This window comes from Lonchura striata, chromosome 1 (genome assembly GCF_046129695.1).
Source record: "Lonchura striata isolate bLonStr1 chromosome 1, bLonStr1.mat, whole genome shotgun sequence".
In the NCBI taxonomy this organism is placed as follows: domain Eukaryota; kingdom Metazoa; phylum Chordata; class Aves; order Passeriformes; family Estrildidae; genus Lonchura; species Lonchura striata.
The window spans coordinates 136,716,086-136,729,881 of NC_134603.1; the positions used below are offsets into that span (position 1 = coordinate 136,716,086).

At 35.6% G+C, this 13,796-nt stretch overlaps 1 protein-coding gene across 1 annotated transcript in view; it reads left to right on the plus strand.

Annotated features, from left to right (window-relative positions):
• The window catches only part of STAM (signal transducing adaptor molecule), a 29,267-nt gene extending 23,192 nt beyond the window's left edge, over positions 1-6,075 (plus strand). Inside the window, exons 11-14 of the mRNA XM_021540974.3 lie at positions 2,243-2,297; positions 2,622-2,775; positions 3,284-3,459; positions 4,406-6,075. Coding sequence (XP_021396649.1) covers positions 2,243-2,297; positions 2,622-2,775; positions 3,284-3,459; positions 4,406-4,655 — 635 coding nt within the window. The 3' untranslated portion in view covers positions 4,656-6,075. The remainder of the gene's footprint in view (positions 1-2,242; positions 2,298-2,621; positions 2,776-3,283; positions 3,460-4,405) is intronic.
• Positions 6,076-13,796: the final 7,721 nt, after the last annotated feature.

Sequence of the window (13,796 nt, forward strand, 5' to 3'; positions counted from 1 at the left end):
CATCTATGAGACCAAAGTACAAAATGTTAATTTAAAACAGATCTACTTTTCTCTAAAGAAAACTGTTTCCTATATTTTTTTTCCCTTTTCAAGACATATAAATACTTAATCAAATTAATCCATCATTTTTTTTTCCTTCACAGAGTAGCACAGCATGATTGGCAAAAGGAGTGTCAGGAAGATTCCATGAGAGGAAGCAGAAATACTAGGAAAGTTTAGAATAGGCCTGTGGGTGTCCCACATGCTTTTCAATTGCATGTGAATTTCTGGAGGAGTTGCATATTAACAAATAACTCAGAGAGTGCTACAAATTATCCTACTCTTTGAGTCATTGTTCAGACTACCTATTAATAGAGATATTATAGATAATTTTACCTAGGCTGATAGATACACCAAAATTTTTAAAATGGAATTTGGAAAAGGAAGAAAGGAAACTTACCTATTATGAGACAGAACATAGGCTTAAACTGACAATTCAGATGATACCAGACTTTGTTAAGAAAATGGCAGTTTCTACATCTATCTAGAAGTTAATATTCAGAAGTTTATAAACCTATGAATTTTTTAATTATCTCCTATCTTTCCACACCCATCTGGCTCATCATGACTGTAAATTAATCCTGTTCTAGGAATTCACATCAGCGACATGTCTACACATACTCTAGTTCCACTGAAACTAGAGATAAAATAACACATGGCAGGTTTTATTCTTTCAAGTTCCAAATATAGCTATAGAGGCTGTTGTCTAAGAAGCAGATTGCCTGTATCTGATCCAGGACAGAGGCAGAGAAATTAAAGGTATGCTTGTCAACCAGCGTACAGATACAGTTTACTTTAGGAGTTACTTCAAAATGCATTGTGAGATCATTAAAGCAATGGTGAATTTTATATTGAACCATGGAACTGCTCCTAGAATCTGAAAGCAGCAGTGTGGTCAGATGATTACTCCCCAGCTACCTGCAACAGCACTTGCCAAACATATGGCTACATATAGTTCTACAATGCTAATTCAAGATTACTTGCTCTACACTTAATTAGGCTTTTGTGAACTACTGTTTTTGGAATAGGTTCTGAAAATTTTGCTGTAGATGTGTTTTGAGCTCTTGGCTCCTACCAGTGGTGGCAGATGCTGATCAACATTTGGCAGAAAAAACACTTCATTTTCTTCTGCCATCCACATGTCCAGTCACAAATGTCTTTGGAGAGCTCATCCTAACGTGTTCAGGAGCCCAGAGTTTGTAGTTGGCAGCAGAGCAGTTGTGTTAACAGACACCTCAACAATCTTTGTCGTACCTTTTGTTACACTTTGTGCTATACATAAAGGTATACAGAACTTCGGGTTTTGCATCTTTTCCCAGCATTTCTGCCAATTTATTCCTGATCTCAGGTTCAAAGAAGCAGATGGGTACCTGTCATACAACTCCTTTCACCTGGGGGGTTGCCTTCAAGGAACCCAATAATGATGTCCTTTCACTTGTCATGCTCAGATGTTTTCAGGACCTCCTGCGTTTTTAATATCCAAAATTTCCCTTTCAGCTTCTGTGTCTGTATATTCTACATTTGACAAACTCTGCCTTTCTGCTAATTAGCCTTGGTTTGCTTGGCAGTTAGATGAGCCCCATGTCCTTGTGCTGAAAGGAGGCAAGGGGTGAATTTTTGGTTTATTTTAATGCTTTTTCATTCTGATTCTGGTAAGATACTCTGTTTTTTGCACATACCAATGGTTTGAAAAATCTCCTTCCCCAAATTAGAATTCTAATGAGACAAATGTGCTATTAATGTCTTTAATGTGCACATGATTGAATCATTGCAACCAGTTTTCTCCTTCATTGTTTTCATAGTCTTCTTGTAGTAAAGTTGGATGAGCACATGATCTAGGTTGCAGTGTCAAATCTTCTTCCTTGAAGAAGAGATCACCTTTCAATTAATGTGAACCTTTTATGCGACATAGTTTCAGTTTTATACTTCCTGGATGTTAAATGTGTTTTGTTTCACTTTAGTTTTATTTTAAAATAGACTTTTTAAATTGTGTCAGTACTGAAAACTTTAGCTGGGTCTCATTCTCCAATTGTTCTTGGTGGTACCTCTGTTATTAAAATTTTTTTGATGTACAGATCATAGTAATGAACTAAAGCAAAATTGGTCTAGCATCTATTTCAATGTAATTTTTTTTATTGCTTTCTAACTTTGCAGTGTGGAAATGTTTATTACTCTGATATATTTTAATGTCTTTCTATTCTAGCAATGTGCCACCAGATGGGACCTCTCATAGATGAAAAATTGGAGGACATAGACAGGTAAAAAGAAATGTTATGTGCTTTGACCAAAATTAAAATTCATTCTTAGAAGCCAGAGTTGTTACTTGATAATATCTTAATTTCTATAAATACTGGCAAAGAAAATACATGTATTTACTAGCAGTTTCTCTAAGAAGAGGTCTGAAGATTTTTTTTCCCATAATATCATAATAATTTATAATGTTGTACCATTTGACTCGCTGGCATTTATCAGACATCACTTAACAATAAGAAAATGTTACTTAACACACCTCATTAAATTACTTTGTGTTGTCTGTCTTATAATAAAGTTTTCTAAATTGTAGAATGAAATCTATTTTCTAGGAAGCATTCAGAACTTTCAGAGCTCAATGTTAAAGCAATGGAGGCTCTTTCTTTGTATAACAAATTGATGAATGAGGACCCAATGTATTCCATGTATGCAAAACTACAGAACCAGCAGTATTACATGCAGTCATCTGGTGTTGCTGGCTCTCAGGTATGGATGTAACCTTTAATAGCTGTTGACCTTATCAAGTTCACACTGGCTGAATAGTGTTTTCTGTTTTTTTTGCATAGTACGTAAAAAAAAATAGAAGTTTGTTTTCAGCTACAAGCTTTGGATGCTCTTCTTTTGTGGGTTCTAAAGCTTTAAGTGTTTTTCTGTTACATTCCTTTAGCTCAAGGGAAAAACCCATCTTGGGCTTTAAGTTGCATAAAATTAAAAAATAAAACTGCCAGGCTTTGCATAGTGGGGCAAAGAAAATAAACAACCAAATGAGTACAATTTCTCCCCATCTACTCATAGATTATTCAACATGAAAATGCTATGAAAGAATTACCATTTTTAACTCCAGTACTTTAAATGTTAAATGCTCTTCACTGATATTTGAAAAAAAAAAAAAAAAAGGAAACAAATATTTGAGCGGATGTCTTTATGTTCTAAAGTCAGATATTACAAATTTTCTTGTAATTTATTTCTAATACTGCTTTATTTAACTTCCTAGGTTTATCCGGGGCAAACTCAAGGTAATGCGTATTTGGTGGCAGGGAGTGCACAGATGGGCCATGTTCAAGGTTACAATCTTCCACCAGAACAGCTCCCTTCTCTCAGCCAAGGCACAGTTACTCCATCTGCCAGCTCAGTAATTCCTGGTCAGCCTGCACAGACGTCTTACACAAAGTAATTTTAGATATTTTTATTTTCTGCATGCAAAATATGTAATTTATGTAGCTCTATACTTTTTATATAAAACATAGAGAAAAATTATATTACATGATTCAGTAGTAGCAGTAATAAATTTTAATATATTTTTAATATATTAAAATATAAAATAAAATAATATATATCTGCTGCTCTGGCTGGCTCTGCATAATTTCTGAGAGTGTATATTCTGCTGTTCCTTTGTCAAATATCTTACCACAGAAGAATGGGGAGAAATCTGCTCATTTTGTGAAAGAAGTGAATGGGCTATGAATACTTATTAAAGCTTATATAACTTGCCCAATTAAGGAAGCTAAAAGAGGCTTTCTACATTTGGCTGGATGGCCAAAGACACTAAGTCTTGGTTAGATACCTATATTGTGAAAACGTTCTGGGGTTTTGTTAGTTAGTTTTTGTTTACTCTCTGTGGAAAGTAATTTTATTCTAAAAAAGTTGGGGGAGACGTTCATCTTGAGTCATGAATGTATTTGTTAGTCTTTGTCCCCAGGGATACTTATTTGGAATAGTAAAGCATACAATGATAAAGTGAGTTTCTGCATATTTATCTGACTTGTTCTGCTATTTCAAACAGCTTTTGGGCTTTGTTTTTTTTCATGAACAGAATGGAAGATAGATGGTATTCTATGTTGCACCTTAAAATAAATCAGAAGTACAAATACATGGACTAATTTTAAATCCTTGGGGAGTGTATATTGTGTGTTTAAATCTGAGGGGTGTGTTTGAGTTTTAATGGGAATATTCATTGACTACAGTTTAAATATGAAACATGTTCCAGAGTTAGAAGATTTTTGTGTGTATAAATAGAACAACTGAAGAAGCAGTAAGATTTTTCTGCTCTGTTGGTAAATTGCTTGTTAATTCTGCCTTAAATAGTTTTTATCTTTTTTTTTTTTTTTTTTTTTAGTGCAATGGTTGGTTCTGTTGCTGGAAGTACCTACTCTAATCAGCCTTCAGTGTATAGTCCACCACCTGGTACTGTTGATGTTGCTGCTTATCAGAATGCTGGAACTAGTATGTCCCAGGTGCCAAACTATAACTTAGCATCTACAGCTCTGCCACAGACAGCAGGCAGTCAGCAGGCACCTCCACAACAACCACAGCCTCCACCACCTCAACAGCCACAGCACAGTTACTCACAGAAGGCTCTGCTATAGGACCCAGGACTTCCGATTCCTAATCTTCTTTAACCTCTGCTAAAGGCAGTTGGTGATTCTATGAGTTTCTTCATTTAATCTCTTAAACTTTGTTTATCCTCAGCTTAATAAGAATCTCTCTTGGTGAACAAGTTCAATTTGCACTGACTTTTTTAGGATTTTTTTTTTAATTTTGCAGAAGAACTGATATATTTAGGAAATTTATTTCCTTTTAAAATGCCTAAAAATTGGTACAAGATTATTTATGTATGGTTAAATTGGCTAGTTTGTGAAAATTCAACCATTGCAAACTATTGTGGCATATATGTTATGTACATATAGTGTGTGATTGCAGTAGTGCCCATTCGTATAACTATGGTGGTCATGTGAATATATTTAACACAATGTTTAAAAATAATTTGCTATACTATTTTATTTTAATCATTAACTGACAACCATATTTCATAGTTTTGTCTAGTTTTAAGACAGATGCAATGTTTTTTTCCAGTGCAGGAAATACAGTAATTCTGCTTATCATGGTTACAATTACAAGCTAAGGTCTATATATAAATTTACAAATTTCAATACATTTTACTACTTGTTGAATTGAACACAAGTGTATCATGACTCTTAGATAGCTTGTCTACCAAAGTAAATCTGTTAACTAGTAAATGATTTGGGGGGGGATAACAGCAAATTATGATTCTGCTTCAGATATAAATACTAACTTAAAACTGCTATTCAGAGGCTGCTAAACATATCATGGGACCATGAAACAGAACAGCATTTTATCATGAGAAGTATGTAATTTATTTTTCCAAGTTGTTTTTTTAAATGAGAACCAGAACTGTATTCTATGCGTGTTGGTAGAGATTACACCAAAGAAGGACAGAGGAATTGATTTGAAAGAGAAACAATGGAGTTTTAAACTGGAACACACAACATGAATTACACTATTTTATTCAAGTCTTTTTAATTAGAACATAGAGAATTATGGACATGTAAATCACTTTGCTGAACAAACCTTCAGGGCTTCATTATCTCTCTTGTGGCCTTGCTTAGCAATTTGTTCTGTTTACTGTTCTAACACAAACACTTCTGCCTTAAATGTCTGTTTCAATTATCAGTTGTACCATTTGAGTTTATTAACCCTTCTGTAGTTTGAATAGTTTTTCATCTCAATCCACTTTTAGGTTACTTTACATTCTCTTCTGCAGCAACATGCATTAGCCTGTTTTCAACCCTTGTAACTTAGCCACATGGCTTTGTAAAGCATAGTATTTTCTTTCTGTGGATGAGGTGTTGCAAAAGAAATGTGGTAATGGAAGGCAGCGTTTCAGGTCTGCTTGAGCAGAGTTTCTTGTACAAAGACTGTTGTTACTTTGTGTTTGTATTCCATCTTGTAATGCATCCTGGTTTCCTCTTTTCCAGCAGCTCTAATTCCACTAGAGCAATACTAGATGTCTTCAACATCAGGTCCCTTTTTAGTAATGTGTGTGTGTCAGAAGTTGTTTTGTGTACTATATTTTAGTGTGATGCTTCTGGAATTAAATGTTGCAATTGTACATTATACTATAAAATGATATCTGTTATCCCATATACTCCTGCATCTGTTCACAGTTGCCTAACATGCCTTTGTTTCACTATTTGAATTGACGTCAGTGTTTTGCCAGATACTTTCAGATGACTGCTTTGTATAACTTCTGACTGGGGTGGTTACAGAATGTGCCCATGGTTGATCTATTCCAGTTGGGGATGTTCTAGCCAGCTGGTTGATCAAATGCTAGGATTTTCACATATGTGTTTTCTCGAAGATTATTAAGCATCCTTGCAAACTGTCATTAATTATTTCAGTACTTGGTGTCATCACAAAAGGCTGTGAAATTTGAAGGGAAATACTAAAGAAAAAATAATAATCTGACATACTGTGTCATGGATGATTTTTTATGGCTTGAAGGAGTGATGTCTTTAGAAAGGACTTGTGGTATAATTTAGATCGTGTTCTCTGTATGCATTAGGCATCTTATTCCAAAATCAGATATTCAATGTATAGGAATGTGTAATTTATACAGAAAATTGAAAATAATTTTTTTTATCCCCTTGTTCTTAGTTCCTGATTCAAGAAGCTTGAAGCATCAAGATAGTCTTTTTGATATTGTTGTATTCTTCGGTTGTCACGTGTTCCCTAATAAGGGCATGTGGAACTTCCCTACAGAAATGACCAAGAAAAAATATATTTTGTTAGAAATATGTCATTGTTTTTGAAACTTTTGAAGCTCTTCCTTGATCTACAGAAACACTAGATCCTGGTTTCTCATTTGAACACTGAAACCTTATGTGTATCACAGTTCTTCTGCTCTGCAACTTGCTTATTTTGACCATTCATCCATTTTTTATAAAAATTGAAATCACATTTCATGTTCATCATGTCAAAAAAAAAAACCTACTTGCTACAAATCAGTGCTCCTTTAAATTCAGTATTATGGAAGTTCTGAAAAAAGAGAGACATTTTCTATTTTCCTTTATACTTTTATTAAAGTCACTGCTTTAAGGTATCTCCTGTAGCAGGCTGGGAATTTTAGTTGAGTTTGAATCAGAGTTCATTGTCTACAACTGGTGGAGTAGGTCTATAATTTTAGGTTCTGAGTCTTAGTATTTCTGCTGCAACCTACATTTTCCATTTCACGTGCAATTTTCAGATTAAATGGAATTTGAAGCTGTATTACTTCATGTTGATTTTTTAAATCAGAAAATATCTTCCTGCTTGGTTGTGCCCTGTATGCTTGATACTCTGAGATGATGCCTTCACCTACTTTGCTAGATGCTGTCATTGCATGAATTCCTGCAGTCATCCTCTCATATTCTCTCTGATAGCTTAAAAATGATACTTCAGTTCACCTCCTCTATGCTGGTTTGTTGTCATGAACCTGGAGATGCCATTGCTGGTGCTTCTCTGCCATGATTTATTCCCAGATTCCGTGTTTATGCCTTGCTTTGACCAAGTTCACTTACATTCTACCTTACTATGGTATTGAACACTGAAATGTTAGTGAGCAGGGGAAAGTACACATACAGTTACTGTGTGAAAAAGCTTTTTAGCAATTAAATGAAGTGTCAGTATGTAAACCGTTTAAAAGTAGGGAATCATTGGAAATGTTACTCATGTTCCAGTAGGAGACCTGATTTTTAAATGTCTTGTTTCTTTACATGTAAATTGTCGATTTAAGGCTAAACTGTCTTCCAGATATTTTGTATAACCCTTTTTTACTTCACCCTTTCATTAAGGATCACAAAAATACTAATTAACTTTGGAAGGGGTGTTTCATTGGCTTGGTTAGCATGAACTGGAACAAACTCTGGAAAGTGCCTTCTGTGCATTTCACTGTTATGATCAAAATTTTTTTAGCCATGTGTATCATCTCAATATATGTGGGCGTGACAAAGGTATCAAAATTTACTATAAAACCTCAAAGTAAAATACTGGGGTACTATGTTGAAATTTTCTGTATTGATGTCATGGCAGTGTGTTCCAGAGTGTGCAGCTGCAGGAACAGTCACAATACATTTGCCCACCTCTGTTTAGTAACTGGTGCTGTGTAGATGTGTCTGTAATGTCATTGGCCAAAGCACATAGAGACAGCAGTAAAAAGGAGAAAAATGTAAGAATTCCTGCATGCTTCTGAACAGGTGTGGAGCAGCATACTGCCCTTACAGCACAGTTACTGTTCATGAATTTTGAGGCAGGGAGAACTGAAATAAATTTCAACTTCAGAAAATCCTGCCAGATTGCAAATAGTTAGATGTAAGAGCGATAGATTTGCTTTTAACACCATGTACATATCTTGCTGATCAACTCTAGGCTGCTACTATAGTTTTCTGATTTCCCCTAGATGGCAGGAACATCAGATTTACACTGGAGAACTGCTTAATACCTCATTCTCCGATTTTTAAGGTATTTTCTCTAATATAACTTACTTTATTTTTCACTCATATTTCAAAGATATCTGTGCAGTCTTTATATACAAAGGTCTTGTCTTATTCCTTCTCTGCTCGGGTTCACAGAATGAAAAAAGGCATCTTTAGTTAGAGCAGCTACACTGGCACTTTGAATTACACAACTGCACCTTCCTTTGGGAGAACATGTATGTATCTGTTTTGAAGAACAAGGGAGCATAGTTTTTCCAGTTAAAACTGGAAGAGATTTTAAAAGAAAAAGGTGGAATTAAAATTAGAAAAACTTCCCTTGCCAACAGCAGGCAGAATCATTTTTTACTCTGTTATTCAATCTTAGTAAAGCTGATCAACTCCACACTACAGCTACTGCTTTCTTATTTTCAGCTGCAGTGAAGAATATTGACCTTGATACATACACTGTCCAACACCATAGGAAAACATGGAGAAAGCCTTGATATTTGAACTTTTTCCTTTGATGTGTAAAAAAAACACTATGTACATTTTTGAAGCCTTGTTTCTTAAATTAGGATTATTGTGTTTGAAAACATTCCATTTGCTACTATGTAAATTGCAGATCTAAAGTTCCCTTTTCATGCTGCTACCTTGGCAAAAAGGTGGTAGGAGTTTTTGTTCTATCCTGCATGTTCTTCTGGAATCCAAATGATTTTTGTCATTGTCATGAAAAAGAAAAACCTGCTGCAGTCTGCTTTGGTTTTAATAAAGTGTACACAATAGCAAAGAGCATTTTTGTTTTGCTTTGTTTGTTTTGATGCTCCCTTTGATGTTGGCATATGTATATATTTAGATATACTGCACTGTTGTACAAGATTTGTTTTAGTAAATAACACTATTTGTAAAAACTGTTAATTGTTTTTGGTATGAATGCAATATATTAAAGTTGGATTATTTAGTTCAATATGTTGCAAAGTCAATTTATAAATTTTGTGGAACAATATTCTGAAAAGGACTTACTTTGCTGGAAGGACTTAAGAGATACAATAAGAAGGTCTTAGAAGTACTTAAATTTTCTGGTTTCAGATGGGCTGGAGATGGGGGTTTTTGTTTGCTCCAGTTGGGGAAGATTTGTAGGTTTTTTGTTCTTTTTTGATGCTTACACATAAATTACATTATCTTTTTTAAAACAATCTGTCATTTATTTCCTTCAGCTAACCCAGATAATCCATTGTAGAGCTTATTTCAAGTATGCTGCATGTCCTCTATCTTTTGGTAAATATAGTATGGGTACTTTAAAAGGATTTTAAAGAACAAATGAAAACAGCCGTGTCTGTACTGCCTAATGTATATATTTGGTTACAGATAAATAAGCAGATTCTGTGCTAGCTTGACAGTTCATTTCTAATGACAGAAACACAGAGTAGTGTAGAACCTGATCTTTTGATTGATGTGAAATATCTTGAAGATCAGGCTAAAACCTGGTTTATCAATCTTAAAATGCTGTTAGAATTGAAGCTTAATAGGCTTGACAGCTGTATGCTCTGTTCTTAAAACAGTGTTAAGCATAAATTTCTTGCTTAAACTGCTGTAGACACCATGGGACTTTGGGAGCCGTGGGCAGCAGTATCAGTTTGGTCTCTTCCCAAAAGAAGTAGGGTTTCTTCCCAAAAATGTGAGCCAACCCCCTTAGGACTAGAGGTTGTGTGGATTGTGGGTTAGTTCAGTAGGATAATTTGTGTAGGATAATTCTCTTTCAAGAGAATGTGTATTGAGTTGACAGAACTAAAAGTTCTGTAGATTGTGTAGAAATGAAACGTGTTCTGTTCTGGAACAGCCTGGAGGGACAACTAATGTTGAGTTTGCTTTAGTGCCTTTTAAATAGAAAGCATTTATGTTTAGAAGCCTATGATAAAAATACATTTTTTTAAAGTTTATTTCATAGTATTTAAAGTTTATTGTAAAATCTGTTGCCATGAACCTCTGCAAGAGGTGATAATAAGCATTAGTCTGTATTTAACAATCTGGAACCAACTCTTAAACTTTTGAAGAACTGGTTCATATATAATCTCTCTTCACAGCACTCCCTTCATATCACATTTATGAAGCTGGAGACCTTAATGACTTCTCTTATTACTCAAGCTAGTTTTTGAAATCTTATTCTACTCTCTTTCAGGATAAAATTTTTCTCTCACACAATATTTTTAAGTTTAAATTTTTAGATTATTTTAAGTCCAGTCTGTTTTTGTTGATACTGATTGTGATCTATGTTTAAGTGAGAAATGAGAACTAAGCCATTATGAGGGAAACTGTGGGAGAACTTCCACTGATTAAGGCTGATTTGTACTTTTTAAAATTCATATCAACCCTGGGAGTGTACATGGGCAACAAACACGAATGCAGATAATCATATAGAGCTAAAAAAAACAAATATATTTTGAGTTAAAGGTTTAGAGCATTTTTAGCATCTATTCTGATATCATATATATGGAATGTGGTGATTGTGACACCTGATATTTTGCTTTCACTTTGCTTAAAACCCTGTTCAGCATGAGTTTTGAGTCCTTCTGCGTGCACCTTTGGTTGCTAACACCCTGTTCCCTTGTTGGTGACATCCACTGCCTTGGTGGCTGTGCTTCGGAGCCTCGCAGAGGAGCAGAGCCCGGCAGGAAGGTGGAGGCTGCTTGGCAGAGCCTCTCATCGCTGGGACACTGCTCATTGGCACAAACTGGCTGGTCAGTGTCTCTGTTAATCACTTTCTGGCTACAGGAAGCATACGCATCAAGGAATGGCAGCCTTCAATACATACATACCTGGACCACTCATGGTTTTGAAGCTTCATTTAATAATGGCACTCTGACTGCTACTGAAATCACACTGGAATCTATTTCTGGCCTGTTGTGATGGCTCACCCCTGTTGACTCATGCATCCTCAGGTATAAGTGGATTATACAGATGTGTTTTATTTTGCAATCTGTGTGTCAGACTGTCCCAAATTACTGTGCTTCTTAAAGGAGTGTGAACATTTAGTTCCCTTGATTTTAATGGCTTGTAGACTTCTGAAAATTTTCCCAAATTAGTGTTTGCCTTGTGAAACATTGTCATAGCTGATGCTGAATGGTTAGAAAAGAATGGTTAGGAAAATCCTTCAGCAAAAATCATATGGCCTGATGATTTATAGGTAATACAATGATTTTTCATGGTAAATATGTTGGTTTATGTAAGAACAAATGGAAGTCTCCATAGAATTGCAGAGAAGTCTTAGTTCTCTGAACCTGAGTTTGAATCAGGGTCAGGAGCACTCCTGAACTGTGCTATTGAACACCTCACTGAAATGTGCTATTGAAACTTTCAAATAAGTTGGATGGGGTTTTTTTTTTCGGAGAAATCATGGGTGGTGTCTAAAAAACTCTTATTAGAGGTGTGTTCAGAGAACTCTTTTTCCTCCTGGTGGGGTGAGGCAAAACAGTGAAGAATGTTTTGCTTTTTCGTTAGTTCTTGCAGTTTCTCTGGAGTCATGATTTATAGTATCTGATTGCGTGGCTAACGACACTCCACTGTATCCACTAGGATTTAGCATTGGTAATTTTTAAAGCTCTTCCTGCTCACTTAAGTATAAAGTAGGGGATTTTAATTTAGTTGTTTATTTTAGAAAGCTTGGTCTCTCAAAACAGACATGATTTCTACTCTTGAGCACCTCTTATCTTCCAGATAATCAAGACCTTCTGTAAATGTTCACTGTTCCTTCCAAGGTTTCAGAGTCCCACTGATCACTTCAGGGGGCAGCTATGTGTCCTACTTGCTCAGACCAGTTCCTAATTTCCTCTTCCAAGAACTAGACTCCTTGAATTTGTCCATCCATGAGGCTCAATTTGGCACCACATTTATTCCTAAGCTTTATTCAAGACAGAGTAGTCAGCATGAAACAATTTTGTATATCTGTGAACGGCACTGAGATGAGCAGCATTCCGTGAGATCATGTACGGCAGCAGCAATGCAGGAAGTCCAAATCCTAGCTCTCCTCTATGTGTATTCAATCAGTTTCATGTAGTATATGTATTTCCTAATGGTTATCTCATTTCATATGCTTTCTCATACTTGATTCTTACAGCAAGCATGCCCAAAAGTACTAATAGTTAATCATAAATCTAATTAATTTCATATATACACATACATGCAACCTTTCTCTCTTCCTCTCTCTTTTGATATTTACAGTCTGCAGATAGTCCTTCCACGTAATGCAGGTGTGTTATGGTGTCTTTTACCTTATTTTCTGAAATGCAGACAGTCTTGATATTTTACCTCTCAAGTACTGTGTCCCTCATCACTGGTTCAGTCATGCAATTGCTGTTACTGGGCTTTGTATTTATCATGTTTCTGCAATATCCCTTTGGCCTATTGGGTATCCTTTACACAGCACCTTGCCATTAACTTGGGTTCATTGATTTCTCATTCACTTTATTTTCTCTTCGTCAGAGGTGCAGTTTCACCAAGGGAATTGGCCAGATTTCAACCCAGGAAAGAAGCACCTCTGTTCTAAGGGATTAAAGTTTGGTTCCAAGTTGTTTAATGATACCTGCTGATAGTTCCATCCTACTTGCTAATTTCATTCATTGCAGGATTCAGAAACACAAATACTGTATTATATGTGGCAAGTCCATAGTAAAATTTTGTGAGCAGTTTGCCATACACTCCATGTTCCTTGCAAGATTCATAAAATCATAGAATAGTCTGTGTTGGAAGAGGCCTTAAAGACTATCTAGATGCAAACCTCCTGTCATGGACAGAGACACCTTCCACTTTCTCAGAACCACATTCAGCCTGGCCTTGAACATTTTCAGGGATGGGGCATCCACAACTTCCCTAGACAACTTGTTCTTAACTGTTAAGAACTGTTGTTATTACATTGGAATAGTTTCACATGTAGGCAGCAGCCAGGTAAAAACAGTGTTGACCTCCTACATGATCAGTTTTATTTTTATAATGTTCTACTGCTGTATTAAGGAATATGATCTCCTGGCTCATCACTGCCAGTTTTTATCAGCAACTCTACTGCATGTTCCACAACAGTAAATCCTGTGGGCTTAAAAATCTTTCCTATCAACAAAGTCAGAAAAACTTTCATGATTCCCTCTTAAAATCCCTCATGACTTCTTTTCATGATTCCTTCTTAAAATCTGGGATCCTTCAGGACAGCTGTAGCATTGTCTACATATTCACAGAATATTTAAGCCTGCCTTGTACACAGAGTTTACT